Source organism: Terrapene carolina, unplaced genomic scaffold, assembly GCF_002925995.2.
Source record: "Terrapene carolina triunguis isolate 2854851 unplaced genomic scaffold, T_m_triunguis-2.0 Scaffold233, whole genome shotgun sequence".
NCBI classification, from domain to species: Eukaryota; Metazoa; Chordata; order Testudines; family Emydidae; genus Terrapene; species Terrapene triunguis.
Window position 1 is genome coordinate 12,855,862 of NW_020664584.1, and position 15,124 is coordinate 12,870,985.

General features: G+C 44.2%; 1 protein-coding gene across 2 annotated transcripts in view; it reads right to left on the reverse strand.

Annotated features, from left to right (window-relative positions):
* Positions 1-881: 881 nt before the first annotated feature.
* Positions 882-15,124, reverse strand: part of ERGIC3 (ERGIC and golgi 3) — a 50,747-nt gene continuing 36,504 nt past the window's right edge. For both annotated transcript variants that reach the window (XM_026656844.1, XM_026656843.1), the window contains 4 exons: positions 13,358-13,422; positions 4,139-4,275; positions 2,618-2,673; positions 882-1,753 (listed from right to left, as the gene is read on the reverse strand). In XM_026656844.1, the coding sequence (XP_026512629.1) occupies positions 1,674-1,753; positions 2,618-2,673; positions 4,139-4,275; positions 13,358-13,422 (338 nt within the window). In that variant the 3' untranslated portion in view covers positions 882-1,673. The remainder of the gene's footprint in view (positions 1,754-2,617; positions 2,674-4,138; positions 4,276-13,357; positions 13,423-15,124) is intronic.

The window sequence follows — 15,124 nt, forward strand, 5'->3', positions numbered from 1 at the left end:
TAAAGGGGGTTTTATCCCTGCTCTGCCACAGTCCCCCTTGGGTGTTCGGGAAGCCTGGAATAGGAAGAGGAAGCAACCTGACTGGGCCTAAGGATGGGTGCGGGAAAGAGAGAAACTGAGACTGGGACAAGAACAGGCTGGAGGGGACGGGGCAGAAGAATGCAGGCTCCTTAGACACTGGAATAGTACCAAGGATTACTGAATGTCAGGATTCCTCTGCTGCCAGTCTCTCATTGCCTTCTAATGGCTGGGCCACAGAGGATGACAACCTACTACTGCTGCTATAGGTTACTCTGTGCTAGGGATGTAAAGGTACTACCCCTGCTGATGAACTATGGGGGAGTCATTTGGTTCCACAGTATGGCATTTTTATTTGTTTCCTTTTTTATACTGTAGGAAATAACATTAAAACCCCCTACAATACATGAACATTAAGGTGACCAAGTCAAGCCCTCAAAAGTTAGGAAATGCCTGAATTAAGGGTGCCCTCACATTGGGACCAAGGTGCCTTAATGGTGCATTTCCATACCTTGAATAAATTGGGCTTCTTTTAATTTAAAGCTTAACTCAGAATTTCTTGGACTGACAGCCTTTGGTCTGGGGATAATTGCACCATTCCTGTAATGTATTTTACACTAAATTACTGCTATACGCTCGCAAACATTACTCCATCCTGATGTACACTGTTATAATTCCTGTTTGTCCCAGAGTCAGAGTCAGCTTTAGTATCATCTGCTAGCTTTGTTAACATGCAGTTTGGCCAATCACTAATGTAAATGATAAGAACAGATCTAACCGTGCCATCCTGCCTGCACACTTTGCCATTCATCATTACCTTTGTGGTTCTTCAGACAGTTTTCAATTCACGTACCAGTATGGGATCAAAGTTAATTAACCAATTTTAATAAATTAATTAGTTAGTTACATTGAGTCACTCTACCAAATGCTTTACTAAAATCCACAGATGATATATTTTATTACAAAAGGTAAGGATATGGGGAGTGAAAATACGATTCAATTTAAAAAGTTGACAAAACATTTTTAAAAACAGCCAAGATTGGTTTCTTACTAGCACAGATCACTTTTCTTGCATTGAAAGAGCAGTTTTGAGCATCCCTACTGCTGGAGTTTTGAGGTGCCCCTAGGCAGAGATTTATCATCTTGTAACCATGTCTCGTGTGCTAGGTCTTACACCTTATTGCCTGAGATTCGGCAGGGCAAGACAGGAGGGGGTCAGCACATTTTGACAGATGTCTGATGCTGTATCCAGTGAACACATTTGTAAATATTCTGAACATAAAGGAAATAACTGCTGGGTGGCGTTGCCAGAAAGTTTATTTGATGGCAACTTTAATCCATTCAGCATCTCATGACAGGATGCTGCTCCTCCTGCAACAGCCTCAGGGGCAATTCAACAGCGATGGGCACAAAAGGCTGCCCACAGGAGGGTCTGCACAGCCTGATAAGATGGCTAATGAAAAATCCTCACAGGAACAAGGATCGAGCTGTCCTGTCCATAAATCAATGCCAAACAAAGCACAAAGAGATGGTGATGGAAGGATGAGTGGGGGTGTCTGGTAATCCCAGGTATCTTCTCTTTGCGCACTCAGGGGGTCACTTGTGTCTTGTTTAGTTCCTCTCTGCATTCTTCATGGGCTGCAGCAATTTCGTATCTACGTCGTCTTCCCAAGCTCTATTTTCTTCTGAATGGCACGAGCAGAGTGATAGATCAAGGAATCAATGAGTCCTGCCACTGAAAGAAGAAAAGAAGGATCAGCCCAGACATTCCACAAAACAGAAGAAAATGCTTTATCTCATGGGACAAACACAGAACCCTTCCCCCAGGGGCGAAGTTCCAGCTCTAAGCACAGAGAACAGAACCCTTGCAGCTCCCTGGGAGATTGTGGAGACCCTGATCTCCTCTGATGGAGATGAGACACAGATGGGATTATTCTTCTCGGGACAAAGATCATTCTCACCAAGGCAGCTGATGCATGCGCTGAAGAACAGAATGGTATCCAAAAGACAAGAGATTAAACCCCATTCTCACAGAACTTAAGGGGCCAGGATTCCAAAGCAAAAGGACAAGACGTCTCCCTTCGACAGATGGGCCCCTACCCCTATGTGTCTCATTGTGCATATTTATTTCCAAACCTATCTGCATACCCTGAAAGCCCCAACCACCCTGCTTAGAACAAGACTGAGATTCATTTGACAAAAGGAATTGCTTCTGGAAAGCTTTTCCCTGGTCAGACACATTTTCTAGACAAATATGACTCAAATGTATAGTAACAACAGAGCTTCTGTTATATTTCTTCAACTTTGTTATTGTTTCAAATGGAAATTCGGTGTAAAGTTAGCTTCTTTTCGTACTGCCACTTATGCTGAAATTAGACATTATTGTATTTATACTTCTACTGTGAACTGGATCTTTGTAAAGAAATGAACATTCATGCTAATGATAATGTATAGCTCCGAAGGGGGTGTGGCACCTCAGGGAAGGCAAAGAAAGCCCTAATCTCTGCCCAAAGGAGCTTCAATCCACATTTCAGCCCTAGTATGAGCAGGGTGACAAGCCTGCACATTTTAGAAAAAATGAAACTAAAAGCTCTGATACCTGTAAATACTCCTCCAACAATGGCACAGACTCCTGTGAGGAAGTGTGTAAAGGGCCTAGAGAGAGGAAAACAGGTTGAATAATCTCCATGAGCTCAGGTGCCATGATGACAGATCAATACCTAGACCGATCGCTTGCAAGTTATAAATATAGAGTTTAAACAAAACAAAAAGGAAGAGTTTAATGGTGAAGAAAATGAAATCCCAAAATTCAATCTGTCCATCTACTGGTCAGATTCTGCCACCACCATTCAGGCTACGTGGTGCCGTACTTTGCAAATAGGGCCACTGATATCAATGGCACTATTCATGAAGTGATATACTCACTTTATACAATAAAATATACAGAGGTCCTCATCCCCAATAATTTACCATCAATGCCTATCTGCACTGACAATGAAAAACCTCAAAACCAACCAAAAACCCCATGTTAATACGTGATTAAGATGGAGAACCATGGAAAAAGTTAGGGTATCACAAAGCTAAGTAACATGAACTGAGCCACATTGCACAGTCTGCTTGTTTAAGGGTATATATTTAATAAAGAGTAATATATGTAATTAATGCATGACATAAGAGAAATAGGAACCGAAACTACGACATCCTGTGTGTGCAGCTAAAATAGGAACCTCAGCTTTTCAGTTTGCTGAATTCTATCTGATTAACTTCATGATCTTCATGTAGCATTAACGTGGTTGTGTTTGAGATTAACTCCCCCCACCCAATATGAATGTCTTTACTCTTTTCTGCTGTACTTCATAGAAACATAGAATATCAAGGTTGTAAGGGACCTCAGGAGGTCATCTAGTCCAACCCCCTGCTCAAAGCAGGACCAATCCCCAGACTAATTTTTGCCCCAGGTCCCTAAATGGCCCCCTCAAGGATTGAACTCTCAACCCTGGGTTTAGCAGGCCAATGCTCAAACCACTGAGCTATCCCTCCCCCTAAATACTTCCACCATTGCACAACGATCAATGGGACTCTGCTGCGAGACAGCACCACAAAAGCTCACTTTCCAAAACTGATGATACACAGTGCAATATGCTGTATCCTGTGAGCACATTTGTTAATATTCTTAACACAAAGGAATTAATTGCAGGGCGATGTTGCCAGAAAGTTTATTTGATGGCAACTTTAATCCATCCATCCATCAGTACCATTCCATCGTAACAGAAATGCTGTGAATTCTCCTTTCATCAGAACACTGATTTAAAACATGGCTACGTTAAACAAAACACTCTCGTACCCTTTGACTGTGTTTTATTTGTTGACTACTGATTAGAAATACTTCGTGTTTCACTGTGTCACTATGTATGCTATCCCCAATATAGCTGCCTACAATAAAATACATAGACACACCACTGAAAACATCACAAAACACAGATTTCACATACATTGTGTGTTACTGTCACTATAGGCCATATTATAAAATCTCAGAATATCTGGAGAGGTTCAGGTTGTGTAAGAACTGGCCTCATCCTTCCAAGCAGGGTGAATGAAGTGAATAGAAACACCCCCTTACCTGTGTTTCTCTGTCAGTTTCACCATCATGGGAGAAAGCTCATAGAGCACAAATACACCAGGGAGGCCCTGATCTCCTATTAGCCCATTGGCGATTTTCTCATGCCGGGTAACTGAAAACTGGTTAGTCCTCACCACCTAGCAGGAAATAAATATGGGAAATATTGTTTCATTAATAAAGTAACTAAAAGACTAAGTAGTGTAGACTGCACTTTGGAGCCTCTGCTGAAGGCCACCCTACCCCTAGAGGATGCTAGGAGGGGCACTCCCAGACCTAACCCTATCTTCACTAAAGACGACATCCTGCAGGATTCTGGAGAACTGAAAGCCAGGAGTGAGAATGAGCCATGCACAAGTCCCCAAGCTCTTAATGATTTTTGGTCCCTAATGGTGGTGATTGTGGGTAGGAGCACAAGCCCTCCCCACCCCCCACATCATCTTTGGAACCTTCCAGACAGTTCCTCCTTGAGAGCTGCCTGCAGCCACTGTTCCAGCACCTCTCAACCCTCCCCTAATGCTCCTCCCTGCCTTCCAGTCTTTGGTATTTTTATTCTGGTGACCTTTTGGCTCCCTGACTGCTGATAGTTCCTTCAGCCTTCGGAGGCTGTGGAGGAACCTTGATTCTGTGGCCTGGATCTTTGTACTTGTGCTCTGGTACTCTTGCTTCAGAGCATCAGCATTTCAAAGCCTTGTTGCTCTCTCAAGGCCTCGGTTCTTTTCTGGCGCACTCTGGAGATCTCCGAACTTTGGAGCGATTTGCCTCGAGTGTTTCTTTCCTTGTTCCCTGAGCAAATGTCATCCTCTATCTTGACACATCAGGCGCTTTCAAGCAACATCTACATGGCAGAAAGATGTCTATCATGTAAGAAGTATTCACTGCTTCCTCTGCATAGAGGTTGGGCATGCTGTGTGGCGATGTTTGCAGAATGCAGCCTGTGTACTGAACTATTATGTTTCCAATCGCTTCTCAGAGAATCCAGTAAGTTCAGCATGAGCCCAGACTGCAGGGCTTCAAAAGGAGAAATCCCGAAAGGGTAAGCCTGAGTTAGCTTTGACCCACCCTCCCTCATAGGCCCAGGGGCATAGCTTTCACTAAAGCACAGTCTATCTTTCCATCCAAAGCAGGGAACAATGCTACAGAATGACTCCCCAACACCCTCCAGGTCTCAGTATTTGAGTTGGTTGTACCAAGCTCCCACTAAATGGATGAGACACCACCTTGCCTCAACAGGAGATGGAGTAGGAGACAGCTGCTCTCCGGCTCGTCACTGTGGAAGCTCCTGGGCTCACATTAGTTTTACATAAAAGCTTCCTGTGTCCCCTCTCCATACCGATTTAGGATTGAGAGATTGATCCAGGGAGCCTCAATGTCACCCAGATCAATCTAGTGTCCACTTTTCAAAAAGGATCTTGACAAACTGGAAAGTGTTCAGAAAAGAACTGTAAGAATGATTCAAGGTCCAGAAAACTCACCTTACAGTAAGAGATGCGAGAAGCTCAATCTATTTAGCTTATAAAGGGTAAAGTTAAGAGGGGCTTGATCATGGGTCTATAAGTATCTACAGAGGCAGAGTTCTGATCACACTGGGCTCTTCAATCTAGCAGACAAAGGCAGAACAAGATCCAAAGGCTAGAAGCCAAAGCTAGACAAATTCAACTGGATATAAGGCGCAGTGGGGGGAATTAACCACTGGAAAAACTTACCAAGGGATGTGGTAGATTCTCCATCACTTGCAGTCTTTAAATCAAGACTGAATATCTTTCTAAAAGATACATTCTAGCTCAGCTACAAATTAGGGGATTGATTCAGGAATCATGGGGTGAAATTCTATGATCCATGCTATGCACGAGGTCAGATTATATGACCATTATGGCCCCTCTGGCCTCAAAATAAATAAATAATTATAATTATAAAAAAAAATAAAAATCCGTGAATCTCTAAAGCTGCCTCCAAGGCAACATCATCATCTTCGACTCTTATATGGGACCATATGTCAAGATCTATCAGGCGCTGGCTCCTAAACTTGATGCTCAACCTCCTCTGTTCAGAGTGCCTTGGCACAGCCAGTGTCAACATCTTCTGAGGAATGACTGATGCTCCAGGCTCCCCATCAGCTCAGCAGGTTAACCTTAATGGAAGCAGTGTAATGATCAGGGTGGCATTGGCAGCTAGTTGGACACTGATGTGCTGGAGAACTCTTCTGATGCCAAGTATGTGTCTGTCCAATTCACAGGAACGGAAGAATAGCAACTCAATGTGAGGATCCAATTTTACCTCTAAAAGAGCAGGCTAAGTCAACCAGCTTTGAGTTCCCCGGCTCGAACAATCTCAAGTGGACAGACCCCTGGAGCCTCTGTCTAATAAAGGTGCTGTGCCCTTGCACCCTCTTTTGGACCAGCTGATGAAGGTGTGGTACCCTCCTCACCCTAATCCCTGTTTGAAGTTGCTTGAGAAAAAGCACATATTGCCCCAGGATGCCCTTGACACCATCCCTCACTTCCCACACCGCCAGAAGGAAGCCTGGCCACTGTACCAGCAAAGCACACCAGCACTGGGAGCTTCAGCACTGTGGCTTATTTGGAAGAAGCGTTTCCACTCCACTGCAGAAACACTTTGCATTATGGCCCTTCTGGATCAAGAGCAGGTAGAGCTGCGGAAAAGGGACACTTCTCTTCGCCGGGATAAGTATCAGGAGCTCAGAAAGATTGTGTATGAAGGCACAGACCTAGTCTGGCAACAGGTTTGGGGGACCTCTACTTCACTGGCTACCTCATAGCCACTATCTGAGGTTCCAGGTTCGACCAGGAGATGCAAAAAGGCTGCGGGTCCCTCTTACCTGAGAGAACCTCTGTGGGGAACAGATGAAGACCTCTCTATTGAGAGCAAAGGCATTAAAGGCTACTCTGTGTTCTCTCAGATCTCTCCCTCATCCCACAGGCCCTTCCCACAAGGAAGGAAAGGAAGAAATTCCAAGTAAAGTTGGTTTTCACATCAAAGGCCACATTCCAAGGGGCTCAGTACTCCGCAGGCTCAGGGAGCACAATTCCAAAATCAACAAGAGAAGCCAAAGCATCCTACATTTCCTTCCAATAAGCATCAAAGACCAATGAAAATCTGATGCTCTGGTACTTTCTGTAGCCTGCCAGAACCTGCCTGGTGGAGGCAGAATGGGAGCATTTCTTCCTCACTGGCCTACATCACTTTGGACAACTGTGTCCTTAGCGTTGCTCATGGGGTACAAGATCAGGTTTTCTGAAACTGCTCCACACCTTTCCCTAAGAATACACTTGGGGTCCTCTACATGAGGCAAAGATACTGCAGGGAATCCACTCCTTCCTGGCAAAGAAAGCCACAGACCCTGGGTGAAACAGGGAGAGGGATTACTCCAGATACTTCCTGATAGTCAGACAAGAGGGCTCCAGCCAGCCCATCCTAGATATCAGGGACCTGAATAAAGGAAACACTCAGGACGGTCACTCTGAGAGCCATCATGCCTCTTCTGGAAGGATGCTATGTGCTCTGGAGCTTGCAGATGCTTCCATGCACATAGGGGTACTTCCCAAGCACCAGAAGGATCTTGGATGTGTCCTACGGAAACAGCTCTACCACACTCATTTCTGGCCTGGCATTGGCACAATGTGTTTTCATGAAAGGCTTGATGGTACCAGTACAGGCTGGGAGTGCACACATTCCCCTACTTGGATGATTGACTGATCAATTACAGGTCACTGGAAGCAGTTGAAAGATCAATCCGTGTTCACCATCAGGGTGCTGGATTCACCAGTGTTCATGATAAACTACCCAATTCCCAGCTTCTCCCCAGCAGACACCAGGGTCATGTAGGAGCCCTGCTCAACGCAGCTCAACTCAAAGCTTATCCACACCATGATAAGATCCAGGACATTGCTAGTCTGGCAGAAAGGATATATGAGAGCCAGCAAGGGACAGCTTGGACCATGCTTCGATTATTTGGTTTCACGGCTGCACCTGTATTAATAGTACCTACCGACACAACATCATAGTGGATGCTGAGATCCCAGCAGAAGCAAGCCTCCCAGGGACTCTTGCATTACATCTGGGAAATGAACAATCTCAGTGGTTTGGTGGCAGTTCAGTGACAATGTGACAAAGAAAGAGATTTCCAAGTCTCTCCCACTCAAACTGTAAGGATCATAGATGTGTCCCACCTGACTAAGGAGCTCATGCAGAGGAATCCTCACCAGAGGACTTGGACTCTCCAGGAACAGCTGCACGAGATGGGAACAGCCCTGTATGCTTGAAGGACCTTGGAGACCTGGTATCTCAGGAAGTGAGCCTGATTCATACAGACATTCAAACCGCTGTGTTTTTACATAACCAAGCAAGAAAGCAAGAGGTGGCAACTCCTGTGTCAGGAAGCCTATGGATGTGGGAGTGGGCTATGTCCTACAAGACATTTCCGGTCACCTGGCAGAAGAGAACAGGACTACAGACAGCCTGAGCGGATCTGAGACTGATCCTTATGATGAGCAGTCTCTGGAACTTCCAGTTGAGAACATCAGAATTAGACTCTTTACAACTCGCTGAACAAGTTGCCAGACTCCTGCTCATGGTGCTGAGAAGAGACCACACTGATGAGTCAGCAATGTGATGCTGTTGCAAAAGAAGCAAATGCAATTTAGGGTTGAATTAACAGAGGCATAGCATGCAAGTCATGGGAGGAGACAGTACTGCTCTACTCAGCGCTGATTAGGTGTTGCAGGATACTGTGTCCAGTTTTGGTCACCGCTGTATAGAAAGAATGTAGAGAAACGGGGAAGGATCCAGAGGTGAGCGACAAAGATGATCAAAAGGATGGAATGCAAGCAATACGAGCAAAGGCTGAAGGAACTGGGTATGTTTAGTTTGGAAAAGAGAAGATTATGGGGGGACATGATGGCGGTCGTCAAATACTTGAAAGACTGACATAAAAAAGGAGATAAAATTGTTCTTTCTTGCCACAGATGGCAGGATGAGGGGCAATGGGTTCAAACTACAGCATAGCAGATTTAGATTAAGTCTCCGGAAAAATTTCCTAATTGTAAGAACAGTAGGACAATGGAACAGACTGGGAGGTTGTGGAAGCTCCTTCACTGGAGGTTTTCAAAGCGAGGCTGGAGAGCATCTGTCTTGGATGGTTTAGACACAACAAATCCTGCATCTTGGCAGGGATTAGACTAGATGACCCTTGCGGTCCCTTCTACGCCTAGGGTTCTAGAATTCTCTCTGTCTTCTTTATCCACTGAAACTAACTATCTGGCCTCAGATGATCAATCAGAATCAAGACACCTGACTCTATCCTAGCAGAGGAGCTCTCCCTGATTGGTTAGCTCCTGATCGTGTAGAGTTCTGTAGGCATGGTGCCTTTGAGCAGCAGTGAGTATTGTACACGAGGTATTTTTAGATATGAAATAATTAATCACCTGCTAATTCTGGTTCTCTGAAGATTAGGGCTGCTGCACGACTAAAAAAATTAAATTGCGCGGTGACATTGTAAATAAGAAGAGGGCAGCATTATCTCCCGTAAATGTAAACAAACTTGTTTCTCTTAGCGACTGGCTGAAGAAGAAGTAGGACTAAGTGGACTTGTAGGCTCTAAAATTTTACAGTGTTTTGTTTTTGAGTGCAGATATGTGACAAAAAAAATCTACATTTGTAAGTTGCACTTTCACAATAAAGAATCGCACTACAGTACTTGTCTGAGGTGAATTGAAAAATACTATATCATTTTTAGAGTGCAAATATTTGTAATAAAAAATAATATAAAGTGAGTGCTGTACATTTTGTATTCTGCGTTGTAACTGAAATCAATATATTTGAAAATGTAAAAAACCATTTAATATTAATATTTAATACTATTCAGTTGGTATTCTATTGTTTAACATTGCGATTAAAACTGCGATTAGTCACGATTAATTTTTTTGAATCGTGTTAATTTTGAGTTAATTGCGTGAGTTAACTGTGATTAACTGACAGCCCTACTGAAGATATCTCCTCTTAGTTTGGAGCGGAAGTTTTCTGAGGTGCTCTTCATATTTACATCTTTGTGTTCACTGTTCTACCTTTGAAGCACTAACCTTTCAATCATTTTGCTTTCAGGATTGGTTTGTTGTTCTTTGAATTTAACATACTTGTTATTAATATCATTGTAAAATATGTGTGTTAATGCTATATATGAAGTTCTGAATTCCCTCTGTATTAGGTTATTAAAATTTGTTTAAGACAAGACAGCTTAGCCTAGGTAAAGGTGATGGACAGGTCTGTCCTAGACACAGAAATGTGGGTTTACCTCAATTTACATGTTAGCTGTAAACAAAGCCATCAAGCTAAACCAGAGGGGATTATCCTGATTCTGAACTTTAGAGGGACAGAACTAACACGGCTCCGGTGCCTCAGACAAACACAGGAGTCTGAATCCCCAGGAGACCTTCCTGACTTGTAAGACAAAGACCGTCCCATTAGGGATACACGGAAGAGAGAGAGACTCCATCTTGTTCCTTCACCTTAGGAGACAAAGAAACCAGCTATCTGATCTCTGTGATGGGTCCTGGCCTGGCTGGCCAGTAAAAGCTGTAAAGGAGACTGGGGGAGAGAAAAAACATCTTGAACAAAGACTAGGGTGACCAGACAGCAAGTGTGAAAAATCGGGACGGGGGTGGGGGGTAATAAGAGCCTATATAAGAAAAAGACCCAAAAATCGGGACTGTCCCTATAAAATCAGGACATCTGGTCACCCTTAACAAAGACTATCTTGCTAGATTAAATTTTAGACTTCTAGATGTCTGGTTTCACTTTTATTTGCTTGTAACCATCTCTACCATTATCCTCTATTTGGTATCACTTCATCCAGTTTCTTTTGTTAATAAACTTATTTTGCTTTCATTATAAATCATCAATGCTGTGTAAGTGTGTGCTTCTAGAAAGTTGACAGCTTGGAGTTTGACTGTCTCTGTAAAGGCCGCAAACCTAGCACTATCTCTGTGAGGATCCCCTGGACTGGATTCTGAGGGAGTATTTGGGGGAAAATTCAGCGCTGGAAAGGTACTAAGGTCAGCCTGCAAGGAATAACCAGGTTGGTCAGAGCCAGGATGAGGTTTGTGGACTGCTGGCAGGCTGCTTGGGTCAGAGCTCTGGACCAAAGCTTCATAGCCACAAGACAGCCAAGGATACAGGACAGAAACCTCTTACTGGCCTAGGTTAACCCCATAACATCACACTAAGGTTCAGTATCTCTTCCAAACTTTTTGCTAGCATTAATTATTCTAACCCTGGATATTCTTGGTATCCACATAAATGTAGACATAATCCCTTTTTGAATCTTGCCACGTTCTTGACCTCAACAACTTCCTGTGCAATGTGTTCCTCAGTCTAATTACTCATTGTGTGAAAAAGTATTCCCTTTTATCAGTTCTGAATTTCCCATTTTTAAAATTCATTGAATGTCCCTTTGTTCTTGTGTTATCAGTCACAGAGAACAGAAGCTCCTCAGCCAACTTTCCTAGACCATGTATCTTGTCCCGTATTATGCATCATCTTTCTCAGGGAAACACTCTTTCCAATCTCTCTTCATAGGAAGAGTTTTTCCAGGCTCCAAATCATTCTTATCTAATTGTGCAATACTCTGTGTGAGATGGGGTAACCAGTACTGCACATGGTATCCAGATGAGGCTGCACCATTTTTTTATATGATGTTGTGAAAACAAATGATGCAGTTACCATATGAACTTCATTTCTGATCAGTCATGTGACTTGGGCTTGATTCTCTGCATGACTTCCTTGCCCCCTAATTCCAAAGTCTTGGCCCTGCCATTTCATTTCTCCTGTGAACACAAGTGAAGCTGGGAGGAGGGTATGTAACACTGAAAGAAGAAGTTGATGGTGGGGCCTGCTTTAAGGAAAGTGACAGGAAAGCAAGATTAGGTTTATTCAACCAGAGAACAATGGCCTGTTGAATAAAGTGCAGCAGGCACAGGAGTAAGGGAGACATCTAAATTAAGAACCAGGCCACACACATCTGGGACTCCCTGCCATAATCACAACAATACACAGTTTGGCATCTGGCAAGGTCTACTGTTTTAAAGGGCAGAGGCTATGTCCAGAGAGGCCACTTGAGGCCTGACAAGGTCTGCAGCCTTCAAATGACCCCCTCTGCTGTAAGCTTTCATTTCTGTGGGAATACACTGTATTTTACTTGGTTCCCTTGTAACCTGGCTATAGAGTGCTTTAGGGGTATGCCAGGGGTTCTTAAAAGTCTTTTCACAGGGAGAACCGCATCTCACTCAACAGGCCTCGTCTCATGGATTCCCTCCCTCCCCACTTCAATTCCATTTATTATTGCACAATATTCTTGTGGCATTTACACGCTACTGCAGTAATATCTGTCTGAGTATCATATGAAAGCTAATAACAATTGCTTACATGGAAATATGATGACAGCAAATTATACAGGTCATTTTAACTGTGTTCCTTCTTTAAAAGAGTGACTCCTACTGTCTCCTTCTGCTCATCACTCCATCTACCACTCCTGTGTGTCCTGCTCCTCTCTCTCCCCCTACTCCTTCACATGATTCTCTGCCACTTGGTCCCGTTCTCCCTTACATATGCTGTCTTGCTGCTCAGACCTCTCCACCTGAACCTACTTTTCTGCAAGGTGATCTTCTTTTCCACTGGACATGGTACCAGGTTCCTCACCCCCCCCCCCCCCCCAAACCCCCTTTCCAGTCATTCCGCTACAACTCATGGCTCCGTGCCATTGGCACCTCTAGTCTTGCTGGTGGAGCTGGAGCATGGGGGAAGCTCCCATTTCCATGCCCACACTCTCCTCCCTTTATGTAGCAGCAGCAGCACCACATAATGGAAATGATTAAGCTAGCTCCTTCTTGTTTCCAGCTGCTTTTACAGGCATCCAAGCTTTTTTGCCATGGACGCCCGAGACCCACAGAAGCAGCTGGAAGCAGATACCCCATTGATGAGTGGGACATAAATGGATAGTCAGAAGGAAGAGCAAACAAGTGCCCTCCAGCAAGTGCTCCACCAATCACAGTTTGAGAAGGCTTTACACATTCAAAGATAAGAGACGCCTTAAAACAAAATTAATAAAGCACAGAAGCATATAAACACAGGAGTGTTTCTGGGGTTGGGCCTGCAGAAAGAGACCAGCATCCCCAATGTGTGTACAAAGAAAAAAAAAACGGTGCTTACCTCACCATCGACTTTCATATAGACTGTAGGGACCACTTTGACGAAGTACTGAAACATCATAGAAGCTAGCAGCAGAAGACAAAGAGACATAGTGAATAACCAGAAAAGACAGATGTGCCCATTCTGAACTTCATTGACCCTTATTAATAAATCTTTCTTTTAAATGCTAATGCAGATACTTTCTACAGCCACTACAGACAGCAGAAGACAGCCACATCATGATGAACTACCTAGATGTGTTACAGGCTGGGAGAACTCTGACTAGCCATAGTATATATAATGTGGAATAACCACAGCACACAAAATAGACACAAAAAAGCATTGCCAAACCATGCTGTAGAGCCATGCTGCATGGCCATGACACACAGAATAGCTATAGTCGAGGATGGTAGTAGAAACCTGCAGCTAAGTTAAAATACGCTGATTTTCTCTAAATAGTTAGGAACTTGTCTACCTGAGAGGAGACCTCTCTCCCCATGCCATCACTGCTTAATTTAGAGGCCCCTTAGTTTAGACAGATGGGCCTGCTGGGAGGGCATTTTCCACAGAGGATACTGGCCATGGAACTTGGTTTGCAACAGTGCAGATCTGCTACCCTCCTGGATACCATGCTCACTCTTTTCCCCAGGCATTTAGGGTGAGGGTTAGATTGAGGGAAGGGAACAGATCTCTCTGAGGCAACGGTGAGATAAGATGAATCTCTAAAGGGTGAAGGGACTATTGCACATGTTTCTTTTAAAATGTTTACAGGGCATATTTTAATTTTGGTCAAAGGCACCTAGAGCAAAGGATTGGTGCTTGAAATACAATACAAATAAATCCCTACCACCAGGCCATCGATTGTGGTCTTTTGCCACAGAGGGATTCTCAAGGGACCTTCTCCTCTGAGGGAGGCCAGAGCTAGTTTAGAAAATTCACCTTTGGGGCTGGAACTTTCCAAGTTTTGTCTCACAGAGTGAATGGCAAAGTTCTCAGGAATCAGGAAGACTGAAGGCAGCTATTCTGCAAGGAAGATGGAAAGAGCAGGGGGCTCTTCTAGTCCTCCCCACAGCTTTTAGTCACATGCCCCATCAAGGATCGGATACAGAGGGACCTAGACAAATTAGAGGATTGGGCCAAAAGAAACCTGATGAGGTTCAACAAGGATAAGTGCAGAGTCCTGCACTTAGGACGGAAGAATCCTATGCACTGCTACAGACTAGGGACCGAATGGCTAGGTAGCAGTTCTGCAGAAAAGGACCTAGGGGTCACAGTGGATGAGAAGCTGGATATGAGTCAACAGTGTGCTCTTGTTGCCAAGAAGGCTAACGGCATTTTGGGCTGTATAAGTAGGGGCATAGCCAGCAGATCGAGGGATGTGATCGTTCCCCTTTATTCGACATTGGTGAGGCCTCATCTGGAGTACTGTGTCCAGTTTTGGGCCCCACACTACAAGAAGGATGTGGAAAAATTGGAAAGAGTCCAGCGGAGGGCAACAAAAATGATTAGGGGTCTGGAGTGCATGACTTATGAGGAGAGGCTGAGGGAACTGGGATTGTTTAGTCTCCAGAAGAGAAGAATGAGGGGGGATTTGATAGCAGCCTACAACTACCTGAAAGGGGGTTCCAAAGAGGATGGAACTCGGCTGTTCTCAATGGTGGCAGATGACAGAACAAGGAGCAATGGTCTCAAGTTGCAGTGTGGGAGGTCTAGGTTGGATATTAGGAAACACTATTTCACTAGGAGGGTGGTGAAGCACTGGAATGCGTTACCTAGGGAGGTGGTAGA